Source organism: Pelophylax lessonae (assembly GCF_965119305.1).
Source record: "Pelophylax lessonae genome assembly, chromosome: 4".
NCBI classification, from domain to species: domain Eukaryota; kingdom Metazoa; phylum Chordata; class Amphibia; order Anura; family Ranidae; genus Pelophylax; species Pelophylax lessonae.
The window spans coordinates 253,933,737-253,949,806 of NC_138771.1; the positions used below are offsets into that span (position 1 = coordinate 253,933,737).

The 16,070-nt window shown below is 41.6% G+C and overlaps 1 protein-coding gene across 2 annotated transcripts in view; it reads left to right on the plus strand.

Moving 5' to 3' along the window:
* CSRP2 (cysteine and glycine rich protein 2) overlaps nt 1–9,944 on the plus strand; it is a 51,193-nt gene extending 41,249 nt beyond the window's left edge. For both annotated transcript variants that reach the window (XM_082252756.1, XM_082252757.1), the window contains exons 4-6: nt 1,510–1,639; nt 2,840–2,933; nt 9,589–9,944. In XM_082252756.1, the coding sequence (XP_082108882.1) occupies nt 1,510–1,639; nt 2,840–2,933; nt 9,589–9,665 (301 nt within the window). In that variant the 3' untranslated portion in view covers nt 9,666–9,944. The remainder of the gene's footprint in view (nt 1–1,509; nt 1,640–2,839; nt 2,934–9,588) is intronic.
* The last annotated feature ends 6,126 nt before the right edge of the window (nt 9,945–16,070 follow it).

Consider the following 16,070-nt stretch of genomic DNA (forward strand, 5'->3'; position numbering starts at 1 on the left):
TTTTCATCCCAAGATGGTATCCGTCTTCCTCATTGAGGAAATAGTTCTACCATCCTTATGCTCTGCTTCAAAGTCCACCATCGTGATAGGGATATGAAATATGGTTGCGAACCTACAATGTTGAGGAAAAGTCTCTTGCTGCACTATTCCAGCAGATCATTGGGAGTTTTCTGGGCATTTCGGCACCAGGCATCTGTTGCTCTGCTGTGTAAGTCCACTACCTGGTTCTTCCTAATTTTAAAAAATTCTACCAGTTGGGTGTCCAGTATTCTGCAGATGAAGCTTTTGGCAACAAGGTTCTTGCAACAGCACTCTGAAGTTGGTGTATTGTGGACCCTTGTTGTTAGGCCTGTTGGCTCAGTTCTGTCTGCATATATATTATCCACTCATCGCATTCATTGCTTGGGAATGTCCCAGAGTCTATAACCACTTTGTCCTGTACTTTACAAGGTAAGGTAAGAAGAATTTTGACTTTCCTGTAAGTTCCGTATCTTGGAGTACAGTATAGGACACAGGCCACCCTCCCTTCCATTCCTTGGTACTCTGCATTACTTACTACAAAACTGAGGGTTCACAGAGGGGGGGTAAGGTTATAGGGGAAGCACCCAGTGGGCATGCCCTCGAAAGTTTTCCAGTGCCCAATAACTTGAAGGTAAAAGCCTGTAACCCATTTTGATCTATAAAATACTTTGCCTGTGTCCTCTACTCCAATATATGGAATTTTACAGTCAAGTCAAAATTCCTCTTTTCTGTTTCATACAGCTTAACGTGTTTTAGGCTGCAACTGAATAAGGCCTCATGCACATGGGACGTTTACACATTTTCAAGTCTTGTAGTGTAGAATGTCCATTTACAAGTAGCTGGCCATGTACTTCTACGGGAAACTATACACAGCAATGAGGCACCCCAGGCACAGAAAAAGGCCAAACATTTTAGGTTGTAAGATTCAAGAGTGTGTAACTGTCCATGTGCTTTACAAAATATAGAGCAATATAATATTGGCAAGAAGGAGGACCGTTTTCTTCAGGGGGAATAAGCCTAACCGGATATGCCTAAATTTATATATCTTAATCATACAGTACAAGACACCAGCTGGATAGGTATAGACCACATGAGCAGATATGTCCCTAATAACAGGTAACCACCGAATGTGTGGATATATGCTTACAGTCCCTGGCCCCTTTCAGTCAAATGTACAGGCTAAGCAGCTGCCAGTGATCGGAACACCTGGGATCCCAGTTGCAGATATTGGTAATATAGAAGGACTTTTTTCGCTTGTAGGAATGAGACCTGATTTTGTCTGCAGAATGGGTTGCTGAATAAAGCAGCTCTGTTTATCCTGTTTCTCATTCTTAAGTTCACCTATATCGTAACCTCACCTATATCGTAACCTATCTTATAGGTTTATACTTGGGGTGCATTTACAGCTAATGAAAAATTTTGCTGTGCTCTGGTATTTATTTCTCTAAAATGTATCTGAAAGATCACACAGGCTTTGTTTTATTACAGAACACAACATGCACGTCCAAGTACCACCTCAAATCCATCAAAGTTTGCCCAGAAGTTTGGAGGGGCTGAAAAGTGTCCTAGATGTGGTGAATCAGTATATGCTGCTGAGAAAATAATGGGAGCAGGGAAGGTAAAATTAGATTGCAAATTAGTTTATCAGGCTAATATCAAGTGTTGGTAGGTTTGTTCGCTCTTATCTAAACTGGCCCTATGATGTGTGTACAGATCTAAAAATCCTGACTTTAGCCTCCTATGGTAGACTCCTGGTATCACCACATTGAGTGTCTAATGCAGCTCTAGTACTCCATGTCAGGCATGGAACTTTGGGTCTGGTATGGGTTTTAAAAGAAACCCTATGGCAAAAAAAAAAAAGGCGCGGTTCTGCTTGGCAACCAGTACGCGTTCCACAAATACTGCATGCCTGGACCACTACTTAATTTCCGCATGCAATTAATTATTTACTTCTGTGAATTGATTTTAATGCCTTTTTTTTTTTTTTTTTTTTTTTTTTTTTTTTAATGCCGTATTTATCGAGCGTTTTCAGCATTTCTCGGTAAATACAGCAAATCGGTCTAGTGAATTGAAAGTTTCAGGATCACATGCGATATTTGGGCAAAATGTTTCCTATATATCACACCTATATATCTCATGCGAGTTCATTCTGTGAATGGAGCCCTGTATGCCCCATTTGTAGAACTAATGTTGATATCATTATGCATCAGCATATAGGTTTGTATAGTATGTAGATTAAAGTACAAATCTTTTAAAAGAAAACTCATTTATATCCCCCAAGTGGGAGGCGCCACCGGTGGACAGTATAGGCTCATTCACACAGACCTATCCAAAATCTGCAGGATCTTTCCAGTGGAAATTTCTTTGCTCTATGCGCATGTAACAACATTTCTGCAATGTTTACATGAAGGCAGTGTACAGGGACCCTATTGGGTGCTGCTTCTGGCCAACAAGTCAATAACCACATTGTGTATTCAGCGGCGCCTGTGGAAGAAGTCATATTGCATCTGTGGCTCATGTGCAGAATAAACCACAGTGTAAAATACCTCCTGAAATTTACAGCTGTGGATGCAGGGTTTTTTTTCTTTATATATGCAGCAGAACATTTTCATTGCTATATGAACCTGCCTACGGATAAGTAAATAAACAGGATATATTCTGTCCATGTGAATGAGCCCTGTACCAATACAAAAACCAACACTTGGTATAGGGTGTAAGTTCTGTTTCAAACTTGCAAGGCAAAAATAGCTGAACTCTTCAATAAACTATTATGCAAGTTTATCACTAGACTATATTAAACATGTTCTCCTTTTTGCAGCCTTGGCATAAGAATTGCTTTAGATGTGCAAAATGTGGCAAGAGCCTGGAATCTACCACTCTGACTGAAAAAGAGGGAGAAATATACTGCAAAGGTAAGTAACTACAACTACTGGCTGGTGTATTCCAGAATGTCCCTAATGTAGTCTTTAAATAGAAAGGGAGCCAGCTGGAAAATGCAGGAAATTGGAAAATAACAAGGTAAAGACAGGCCAGGGCCAATATCAGGAAATGTATGTCCGGAGAATATGGTCGCTGTGATTTATTGATATGCAGACAATAAATACATGCTCAAGTGAAGGAAAATGTTTTATTCGGTAACAATGCAGCATATAAAGGTGAAAGCCAAAGTATATTCTAGTTAAAAGTAAATGTAATAAATACGATTTTACATTTCCAGCTTCCTAAAATGTAGCCTCCTGTTCTGCTCTATTTACAACATGAAACTATTGAAACACAGCAGGATACTTCTAGACAGGGGAAAACCAGGAATATAAAAAGAAAAGGAACTTCCTTTGAAGACTTGTGAAATACACAGGACATACTCCAAGTAGAATACAGAAAATCATCCTTCACAACTATTGCCAAAACACTTGTATTAGACTCCATTCACACCGTTCTAATAGGAGCGACACAAGTCGCTCCGACTTAGAAAAAGGGTCCTGTACTACTTTGGGGCGACCTGGAGGTGACTTGCATTGACTTCAATTATATGAAATCCGTGCAAGTCGTGCTGAGACTTCACAGGTCGCCCCACCAAGTCGTGTCGCCGCAGTCTGAACGGGGTCTTATCGGCTGTTCAAAGCAACCTTCTCTTTATTTATTTATTTATTTATTTATTTATTTATTTATTTATTTATTTTTTTGAAGGACAGAATCCCATAAAATAGACTGTTAACTTGTCAGTCTTAGACTCCATTCACACTACCGCGACTTGTCAGGCGACTTGTCAGCCTGACAAGTCGCGGTCCGTCGCAGTCCATGCAGTGCTACAGGACCCGTTCTAATAGGAATGACACAAGTCGCTCCGACTTAGAAAAAGGGTCCTGTACTACTTCGGGGCGACCTCGGAGCGACTTGCATAGACATTCATTATATGAAGTCCGTGCAAGTCGTGCCGAAGTCGCGGTGCACTGGACTTCACAGGTTGCCCCCGAAGTCGGAGCGACCTAGTGTGAACCTTAGAGAATTACACCATTTACTAAGTTCAGCAGGAACTGAACCTCTTGTATCTTTGAGTTTAAAATTCTCCAACTTTGATTGTCAGTTTGTGCAACTCACTGTGTATATTACAGTGGATATGCTCCACATTAAATACAGCATCCCTAGACTATACTTCAAAAAAAGAGTTTTTTATCTGTTTTGTATTGTTAATAATAATAATAATAATCCTTTATTTTTAGATACAGCCCTAAACACATTCATTCATCAAAAACTGGTTTTATCTGTTTTGTATTATTATTATTATTATTATTATTATTATTATTATTATTATTCATAATTATTTATTGTTAGATACAGCACTTCCAGTGCTGTTAATGTAGAATTAAAGAAACTTTTTTTTTTTTTTGTTTTGGATAGAGTAAGTGACCAATATAACCCCTGCCATGTTTGTATTTGTCATCTGTGTCCCATTGGGAAGATTTCCCTTCATTTCCTTTCCCATAGCCAAAACAGGAAGTGAGAGGTAATCCCTCCAAACTGAAGGAATCCCAGGTTGTCACCAGAACTGGTGTCCCCATTAGAAGACTTCAACCCTATTGCTGTCCTGGAGACAACACAAAACTTGGGATTTCCTATAACTTTGAAGATAACGTTTAAGAGGGCAAATGGGGTGAATCCCACGAACAGGGACACAGAAAGCAATAATAACCGAAGTTTTGCCTTTTTATAGGTGGGGAAAAAATGACATTTGGTTTAGGTACAGTGTTGCATGACCGCGCCATTCAAAATGCAACAGCGCTAAAAGCTGAAAATTGGTCTGGGAAGGAAGGGGGTTTAAGTGCCCTGTATTGAGGTGGTTAAATTAAGCGAAAAATGTAAAAATCAAACCCTTATTTCATATGTAAATAATTTTTCAATGCTTTGTACCAGAATCACAATTTTAGTGTCATTTTAAACAGGACAAATTACAGAATAAAATGTACACTTTTTATCTCTAACACAGACCTTTTATTTTTTATTGCTTCCATACCGGCCAAATTCCTGCATTCCTCTGCTGTGTCAAAATCATCCACTTCTTCTTTTTTTTTTTTTTTTTGGTGCTAGAAAATGACTCAGAACCACCAAACCTAATCGTTTGTTTGTTTGTTTGTGTGTGTGTGTGTGTGTATATACACTGCCTTGCGAAAGTATTGGGCCCCCTTGAACTTTGTGACCTTTTGCCACATTTTTGATATAAAACTGTAATGTTTTGTGAAGAATCAACAACAAGTGGGACACAATCATGAAGTGGAACGAAATTTATTGGATATTACAAACTTTGCGAACAAATAAAAAAACTGAAAAATTGGGCGTGCAAAATTATTCAGCCCCCTTAAGTTAATACTTTGTAGTGCCACCTTTTGCTGCGATTACAGCTGTAAGTCGCTTGGGGTATGTCTCTATCAGTTTTACACATCGAGAGACTGAAATTTTTGCCCATTCCTCCTTATACAGCTTGTATAACAGTGTAAATTTGCTGTCCCCTCAAAATAACTCCTCATGCAGCCATTAATGTCTAAACCGCTGGCAACAAGAGTGAGTAAACCCCTAAGTCAAAATGTCCAAATTGGGCCCAATTAGCCATTTTCCCTCTGTGGTGTCATATGATTCGTTAGTGTTACAAGGTCTCCGGTGTGAATAGGGAGCAAGTGTGGTAAATTTGGGGTTAATCTCTCTCTCTCTCAAACTGGTCACTGGAAGTTCAACATGCCACCTCATGGCAAAAAACTGTTGCTCTACCTAAAGATGGCCTAGGCTATAAGAAGATTGCCAAGACCCTGAACCTGAGCTGCAGGGTCCACTCGGAACAGGCCCCACCATGGTTGACCAAAGAAGCTGAGTGCACATGCTCAGCATCCTATCCAGAGGTTGTCTTTGAGAAATAGATGTGTGAGTGTTGCCAGCATTGCTGCAGAGGTTGAAGGGGTGGAGGGTCAGCCTTTCGGTGCATACTGCATCAAATTGGTCTGCATGGCTTTCACCCCAGAAGGAAGCCTCTTCTAAAGATGATGCACAAGAAAGCCTACAAACAGTTTGCTGAAGACAAGCAGACTAAGGACATGGAATACTGGAACCATGTCCTGTGGTCTGATGAGACCAAGATAAACTGATTTGGTTCATATAGTGTCAAGCGTGTGTGGCAGCAACCAGGTGAGGAGTACAAAGACAAGTGTGTCTTGCCTTCGGTCGAACATGGTGGTGGGAGTGTCATGGTCTGGGGCTGCATGAGTGCTGCTGGAACTGGGGAGCTACAGTTGATTAAAGGAACCATGAATGCCAACATGTACTGTGACCTACTGAAGCAGAGCATGATCCCCCTCCCTTCAGAGACTGGGCTGCAGGGCAGTATTCCAACATGATGATGATGACGACCCCAAACACACCTCCAAGACGACCACTGCTTTGCTAATGAAGCTGAGGGTAAAGGTGATGGGTTGCCCAAGCAAGTCTCCAGACCTAAACCCTATTGAGCATCTGTGGGGCATCCTTAAGCGGTAGGTGGAGGAGGGCAAGGTCCCTAACATCCACCAGCTCTGTGATGTTACGTGGAGGAGTAGAAGAGGATTCCAGTGGCAGCCTGTGAAGCTCTGATGAACTCCATGACGAAGGGGGTTAAGACAGTGCTGGAAAATAATGGCGGCCACACAAAATATTGACAATCTGGGCCCAATTTGGAAATCTTCACTTAGGGCTGTACTCACTTTTGTTGCCAGCAGTTTAGACCTTAATATCTGTAGGAGTTATTTTGAGGGGACAGCAAATTTACACTGTTATACAAGCTGCACACTCACTACTTTACATTGTAGCAAAGTGTAATTTCTTCATTGTTGTCACATAAAAAGATATAACCATAAAAATATTTGCAAAAATGTGAGGGGTGCACTTTTGTGAGATACAGTGTGTTTTATATATAGATGTATAAATAATATAATTATTATTTCTTAGCAGAGACCCTAGGAAATAAAATGGCCGTCATTGCAATTTTTTTTTTTTTTTTTATGTCACGGGGTATTTGCACAGCTATTTTTCAAACGCAATTTTGTTTTTTCTTTTTCAAAACCGTAAAATTAGCCCAATTTTTTTTCTATATTGTGACCTGGTGATGTTACGCCAGGTATGTAGATACCCAAGGTGTCACGCAAGAACATTGCGCTTGTGGCATGGCGCCAAACTTCGGTACTTAACCGGTTGCCGACCGCCGCACGACTATATACTGCGGCGGTCAGCCCCGGCCAGGCAGAGTGACGTATGGGTACGTCACTCGCCTGTCACTGACTTGAGAGCCAATTGCAGGCGGGCGCGCGCGCGCCGCGGCTCGTTCACTGACAAGTCAGTGCGTGTGACCGGTGGACCCGATGTCCGCCGGTCACACTACGACCGCTCCGGTGAAGGGAGAAAGGCGAAGCGGCTTATGTAAACAAGCCGCCCGTCATTCTCCCTGGTGTAAAAATGAAGATCAGACAGTTCTACTATGTAGGACCGTTGATCTTTGTTTTTACAATAGTAGACATGTCCCTATACAGTTAGAATCACGCCCCTAGGACACACTTAACCCCTCCCTCTCCAATAAAGTTAACCCCTTCCCTGCCAGTGTCATTTTTGCAGTAACATATGTATAGCATTGATTACTGCAGTAATGTCACTGGTAACCCCAAAAGTGTAAAAAATGTCAGTCAAGGGTCCGATCTGTCCGCCGCAATGTCGCAGTACCGAAAAAAAAAATCGCAGATCGCCGCCATTACGCGTTAAAAAAAAAAAAACACCAAAAATGACAATCTTTCCCTTTGTTAGTAAACGCGATAACTTTTGCGCAAACCAATCAAAATACGCTTTTTGCTATTTTTTTTTTTTTTTTTACCAAACATATGTAGCATAAAACAAACTGGCTGAAAATGTTAAAAAATTTAGATTTTTACATTTTTTTTTTTGGGGAATTTCATATAAAAAAATTTGAAAAATATTGTTATTTTTGCAAAATTGACGCTCTTTTTTTTTTTTGTTTATAGCGCATGATCAAAAAATCGCACAGGTGATCAAATACCACCAAAAGAAAGCTCTGTTTGTGGGAAAAAAAGGACGTCAAATTCGTTTAGGTACAGCGTCGCATGACCGCGCAATTGTCCGTTAAAGTCACGCAGTAAAAAATCGCAAAAAACCCCCTGGTCTTTTTAGCAGCCAAATCCTCCGGGGCTTAAGTGGTTAAAAAAATCTCCATAGGCTACACTTTAAAATGTTTTACAGGTTACCAGTTCAAAGTTACAGAGGAGGTCTTGTGCTAGAATTATTGCTCTCCCGCGAACAATCGCGGCGATACCTCGCATGTGGTTTGAACGAAGTTTACATATGTGGACGCGAACTGCAAATGCGTTCACTTCTGCATGTGAGCACGAGGGGACAGGGGAGTTTTAATATTTATTTTATTTTTTTACTTTTATTCCTATTTACGAGGAATGTAACATCCCTTGTAATAGGAATAGGGCATGACCTAGACCCCCCACAGCTCTCCATAAAGAGGACCCAAGTCACCACATCTCTCCTCCTAAGCTGGGGAGCCTGAGATAAAAAAAAATAAAAAAAATCTCAGGCTTCACAGCTGAACACAATGCAGTGTTTACAACTGCCCGGGCCGGACAGGACCTCATAACGTCGCACCCAGCCTCCGAGAGTCATAGAGATGACTGGGGACCAGCTGGCCTTCGGTCAGCTCTATGGTAAATTTCAACCGCCAGTGAATTCTTTCTCGGGCTCGCGAATTGCACAGACGAGCTGGTAGAAGCACTAGAGGGTTTCGGAAGGGGGGCGTCCACTCCTGCTGCCTGTAAAAACAGTCAAGTGGCTAAACTGCCGCTATGATTATTTTTACTGTGCAGACAATAGCCGCCAGCTGCAGGCATCCTTCAGATATCTCTACTGAAAGTCCAGGACATCATATGATGTTCAGCGGTATTGAAGTGGTTAAACAAAAACAAAAGTATGTTTTGTTTTAATTTTGTTGCATTTTATGGTCTAAGGATTGTGGAAAAAAATCATTGTTACAAGGCAATATTCTTTCTTTCTTTTTCTCTCTTTTTCTTTCTCTTTTTCTTTCTTTTTCTTTCTTTTTCTTTCTTTTTCTTTCTCTTTTTTTCTTTTTCTTTTTCTTTCTTTTTCTTTCTCTTTTTTTCTTTCTCTTTTTCTTTCTCTTTTTCTTTCTCTTTTTTTCTTTTTCTTTTTCTTTCTCTTTTTCTTTCTTTCTTTTTCTTTCTTTTTTTTTTTCTTTCTTTCTTTTTCTTTCTTTTTCTTTCTTTTTCTTTCTTTCTTTTTCTTTTTCTTTCTTTCAAGAATTTTTAATGTACTATTGATTCTTTAGCTTTTTTGTCTGTTCCAAGCATCTGTGATTCTAGTGAACACATTCATACCTTCAGTTAAGTGGTTCCTGAGTGTATGGTGGGGCAGATGTTAAAATGTGATGGGTACCGTCTTCCTGACTACATATGTGAATTATTTGAGGTGTTTATCCAAATTAATTCTTTCATATTCTATTTCTTCCCATTTTTTTTCTGCTAGCTTGCTATGCGAAGAATTTTGGACCTAAAGGGTTTGGCTATGGCCAGGGAGCCGGTGCCCTTGTACATGCACAGTGAGGAGAAACAGCAGAGGATGATTTGAGAACATTTGACCGTGACACCTTTTTGTTACTAAGCGGAGTGATAGTCTAAGCTAATACTAATCACTGTGAAGTCCATGTGATGTCTACTCCATAAAATGGAGTCAGATAACTGTGCTTTGTATGCTTTTACTGTAACATTTTCTAAATGGAGGATTATCTGACTTTTATAGTTCATGTATTTTCTTTCTAGTAGAACAAATCTGTGCTTAATGAGAATGTGTTTTCTATTAAATAACTGTATATTAAAAATAAAGTGAGGTTGGATTGTATGTTATGGTATTGTCTAAGCACAATAAAACATAGTTGAAAGTTAAATATTGAATTGAATTTTCAGATATGACTGTATATTGAAGGAATGTTTTCTATAGGGATGAATGATTTGCTGTGACCATAGGGAAACTATAGCTCTGTTGGGACCATATCCGTTTAAGGGCTCTTGGCATTGGTGGCACAATTCCATTTTATGCCTCAGGAGTTGGATTGATAATCTTTTCAGTTGTTTGCAACAGACTGCATTCTTGAGGCCACTGGGTCTATCTGTAAGCTTCTGTCTAAAGCCATGTGGTCTGATGATTAACATGGTAGTCTTCCACGCTGCTGCTTCTTTGTAAAGTCCTGTGTTGCCCATATATTTCTTCAGCTGTGCTGGCTGAAAGAAATCCTAAACTATTCATAACACATGGAACAGTGACTCAACTCTCTCCATCACCAGGCTTCCAAACATTACCTTTGTGGGAAATTGCTTTTTTTTTTGTCAGTACAACATTTATTCTCATATAATAGAGAAGGAAAGGAAACCTACAGTATGCTTACGATACTAAAGAATTACAGGGGCTGACATTGACAGATATATCTGGCAGACAGCGTTTTAAGCAGGTTACCCAGTCACTTTCCACCTCAGGGATCCATGGGTTCAAAATATATATCCTTTATTCATGTACAAGAAGGAAAAAATTTTTTTTTTTTTTTTTTTTGGTAATAGTTTCTCAAGGGGAAATACTGTTTTAACCTATGGATCCTAAAGGTCCTGAAAAACAGAAGAATGAGGTGACATGTACCAGAGGAAATATGAAAAAATTGTAAGCATAAAGACTGCTGTATCCAATCCGATGCAGCCGCTAATTGGGTATGTGACAGTTGGCTCTTAAAATCCTAGCACCACAGCAGGAGTTAAAGCAGAGCTCTACCCAAAAGGGGAAGCTCTGCTTGTCTGCCGCAGAAAACTGAGCCGGATGTTTGGCCCCCTCCTTCTCATGCAGCATGCTTCGCACATGGACAATAGGGAACCAGCTGCAAGGCTTCACTGCTGGTTTCCTTTAGTGAAGATTGTGGTGGCAGCAGCCAATGGCCAACTAAAAAATCAGCTCGGTTGCCAAAGTCGCTGGATCTCTGGACAGTTAAGTACCCTAATATTAAGTCAGCAGCTACAGTATTTTAGCTGCTGACTTTTTTTTTAGCATTTTTTTCGGAAGGTGCCTGGAGCTCCTTTTTAATGTTAACTTTTGTTATGTGTTTTTTTTTTTTTTTTTTTTTCAGTACACAGGCTGAACAAAAAAAAAAAAAAAAAAAAAAATATCCATGCATGGCCAGTTTTAGTAATCCAAATATATTTATACTTGATCCCTATGATATATCAAATGTAAGAATTACTAAACAATTACATTTTACTTGAAAACTAATGTAAGGGCTTGGGATGGCCTTGCGGTTTGCCCGGCGGTCGGTTCGTGGCAAACTTTGCTAGTTCACAGTCTGCCGATTTTGTGAACATATGGCGTTGTTCGTGGCGGCCATATTAGTTTAGATTGGGGAGAACTTTGACCCATGACACAGCCATCAGGTGGAACGGGACAGCCAATTGAAACATTTCAGCACATGGACATACCCCCTACCTTCTAAATAGACCTGGCCTGGAGGCCATTTCACATTCTGCTTTTTGTCAGTGTAGGGAGAGGTTGGCTGTGTGCACCAGGGACAGATTGTCAGTGACACAAATCGCTCTGTTAAGATCCACATAAGTCCTTTCAAGGACTGGTATTTGGTATAGGTGTACTATTCTTTGGTGTGCAGTGCACTATATAGGGGTGTAATACACTTTTATAATATACTTTCTAATATAGAAAGCATATTATAGTAGATTTGCATTGTGCACTGTGCAGCATTGTGACTGGTGTGGTGAGCGTTTCTGCAGCAATACTACAAACAGTGACAAAAGCACTTTTAAAAAAGTATTATAACTGGTGGGATAGACCAGTGGCCCCCCAATACCACAGATTGAAGTGGGGTGTTATCTGAGTATACTTTTATAAGTGTATTTGTGTCCTGCAAAAATATTGCCTCTTTTGCTGCGTTAACTCTGCTACACACAGTGCCAAACTTACTGGCCAATTTTTTTGTACAACTGGTGTGATAGACCAGTGGCCCCCAATACCACAGATTGAAGCGGGGTGTTCTATGCATTGTTCCACATATACTGCGCTTCTCTAGTGACTTTTGTCACCGGGTAATTTAAAAAAAAAAAAAAGACAGGCAGAGGAAGAGGCATACCCTTACGCAGGGGTGGTAGGGCAGGAGAAGTAGGCTGGAGCCAAAGTGTGAAGTTTCAGAAGGTGTGTTTGATTACCTCAAAGGAAGCACCAGACTTGGTTGAGTGGCTCACTCAGCCTTCCTCTTCTGCACCCTCCTCATCCTCTCGATCTGCACCCTCTTCACTCTCTGCTGTGTGCACCCCCAAAGACACCACCACCATATACCCTCCGCTTGAGTCACTGGAATTATTTTCCAATCCATCACAAGACATTTGCGATGCACAGCCATTCTTGGCATCGGATCAGGAAGAGGAGGTAGCAACAGCCCCCACTCAGCAGTCTGACGCAAGTACCCAGATCAGCCCAAGGAGGTTGGTCCCCGATTTTGCTGCCTACTCCGAGATCTCAAATGTTAGTGGTGGTGAACAGTGGCGGCTGGTGCTCCAAACATTTTTTTTGGGGGGGGGGGCGCAAACAGAAAAATTTAATAGGCATTGCTTTGCGGCAAAAAACGCTTTAAAAAATTGCGTGACTTTGAGGTCACAAAAGTGTGAAAGGGGCCTTCACTAATTAAGGTATAGTGTGCCCCCTTTCAATGCAGAGAGATCAGCGTGCCCCCTTTCAATGCAGAGTGACCAGCGTAGTGTGCCGTGCCCCCCCCCCCCCCCCCGAGACCAGTATACTTACCTGCAGCGGCAGCTTCTACTCAGTCCCCCAGCGTCTCCTCGAGTCCTCCCACCTCCTCCTCGGCCAATAGCATGGTTTTGCCTTTCGGCCAATCAGGAAGCGGGTCTTTGACCCGCTTCCTGATTGGCCAGGAGGAGGATCTGTGTGACAATAGCGAATTTTCATTTGCTATTGTCACACAATGGGTGGGCCCGGGGCACACTGCTCTGTGCCCCGGGTCCACCCTTTTCTAAAGCCTATTAGAGCCTACCTGTACGAACTCTGCGGCAGGACCGGTTCTCGGGATCTTGGGTTTTTTTGCACCTCACCAGTGGCTGCTCATGCGCGACGCATGCAGACTTGTGTGCCCATTTGATGAGATCACCAAACTGGTCAGTCACGGCCAGGGCGCCATCAGTGACATCGTACCTTATGCCTTCTTTCTGGAGTGTGCATTGCGTTGTGTCATTGATCAAGCCGTCGAGGAGCAGGAAGATGAGGAAGTCGCAATGTTGGATGAATTCCCAGGGGGTGCTACTCCATCTGAGACAAGTCAACAACAGGAGACTGAAGAGGAGGATGGTGCCGAGGCGGATGAGGAGGAGCAAGAAGAGCATGCTTTAAACCTTTCTGGAATCCCTGGTGTTGTCCATGGATGGGGGGAGGAGAACAAGGACGACATTATCCTGGATGATGAGCTGGAGCCAGGCCACTACACCGCGTCCAGTTTAGTGCAAATGGGGGCCTTCATGCTCCAGTGTTTTACGGGGGCCCCCCATATAAAAAGCAAAAAGGGCAAGGACCAGTACTGGGAGGCAACGTACTTAGACCCTTGGTACAAACAAAAAATGGCGGAAATGTTACCACCATCACAGAGGACGGTCAGAATGCAGCACTTCCAGGCCTTGCTGTGAGAAATGCTGCATGCGCTGGCAGAGGAATTTCCACTCACAGAGAAACAGTTGAGGGTAGCAATCCAACAGCACCTGCAAAAAGAGGGCAGTTTGAAGATGTGTTGGTCACTTCAGATATGAGATCCTTCTTTCAGCCGACCCATCAACAGCTGTACTCCGGATCCAGCATCAGGGAACCCCTAGACTGACAGGTGTCCGACTACATCGGGTTAATGGCCGATGTGGAAGCTCTAAGGAGTGATGAACCCCTGGACTACTGGGTGGGCAGGCTTGACCTCTTTCCAGAGCTTGCACAATTTGCAATGGAACTGTTGGCTTGCCCCCTGTCCAGTGTACTGTCCGAAAGGACATTCAGCGCAGCAGGGGGGATTATGACGGATAAGCACACTCGCCTAGCTCATGACAGTGTTGTCTAGTGACAGACTACCTCACATTTATAAAAAAAAAAAAATAATGAGGCATGGATCTCTGAGGAATTCAACACTTGTGACCAGTAGACCATGTTTGATTACAATTCCTCATGACAGGCCACAAATATCCGCCAGACCGCCATCCACCCACAACAATTCATGATTCTTGTCTTCGGGAAATGCAGCAGCATAAAAGGCATTTCATGTCCATTGAATGCCTAATTTTTGGGGCCTTTCATGGCCGACAATTATTCTATCTGTAAATGCCTAATGAACCTTCAGCCACAGAATACAACGTTCTTAGCTTAGGTAAACCCATGTGGGCTAATTTTTGGGGCCTATACTGGCTGACACTTACTTCTGTATCCTGTGAATGCCTAATGTACCTTCAGCCACAGAATACAATGTTTTTAGCTGTCAGGTAAATGCATGTGGGCTAATTTTTGGGGCCTGTACTGGCCGACACTTACTTCTTGATCCTGTGAATGCCTAATTTTTCAGACTGGAATTGAAAATCAATGGGTCTGTAAAGGTTCCACCAAATTGTGGAATGGATGTGGACCCATTTTACAGACATGTGAATGGACCCTATATGTGTTTGACATGTATTTACCGGCTGCTGTCAGTTCTGGCTGATTTAGGAAAAAAAATAAAAATACATTTTTAGGGCAACTTTTCCAATAGCAATACTGTTACGACAGTGTCCATGTGGTGGGACTATTTGTGCACAGCTAGTAAGTATTTTGTGGCTGTAAATATGACCTAAAGGTTTTTAAAGTTCACTTCCCATTAAAGTCAATGGGGCCCGCCGCAAACTTGCGGTTCGCGAACATTTGAGTAAGTTTGCGGCTAACGTTCGCGAACCGCCCCGGCCGATGTTCGTCCATCACTAGTAAGGGCTTCCAATCAAACAGTAGTAAAAAATTTGAAAAACCTGTGCTAGGTTATAAATTACAAGTGTAAAGCAGTCATTAAAAACTGTGATACCAATTTGTGCAAATAGAACTCTAGAAAGCAGCAGCATAAGGTGCATTTATACATCAACAAACAAAAATAGCAAAAAAAAAATCCCTAACAATCCCTTTATAAGGTGCAATTGATATCAATAAAGTATAAAATAAAAAATTGTGAGCTTCTCAAAAATGTGCAAATTATATTAGTAATGCATCAACTATTTAATGGGTAAGTATAGTCCATATGCAAGGAAAGTCCCATCCCAAATCATTCACGGTCATGTGATAGTAGTGAATACTATGAGCCTCATACCAGAAAAGTTGTCTTGAGGTTGCCCCACCACCATAAATGTCTGGCCAGTGTGAGTAGCTCCACTCCATCAGCAAGAATCTGATTTGTGCAGCTGTGTGAGTAGCATTATTGGATGTGTTAATTCTTGGGTAATGTTGAATTAAAACAAATTTCACATCCTGTATGTAAACAGTCCTGCAGTAGTTGTGAGGTTGACTCCACACAGCCTTTCAAGGCTCTCATCTCGTCCACAACTGAACATTCAAGCTCCTTAATTTACAAATACTCCTCAACTTTGCAATCAGCCACTCTTCCACGGGCAGCAACTCGTACTGTCCATTTCAAGCATGTTGCCACAGTCCTTTTAAGCAAAGCGTACTTCTGAGCCACACTCATCTCTACATCAAAAGAGATGTACTATAAATGCAAAAAGTCTGTTGAGTGCCACTAACATTACACAGAAGATAGTGGCGCCCAGCAACACTATTTCAGACATTTTAAATGGACTACTAGATCTTGAAAATAACCATTACCACTATGTGGTAGTGGTATTTTAACATTAACTCCTAGGTAATCTTTGTATAGCAGTGACGTTGACTTTCAACCAAAAATCACTGTT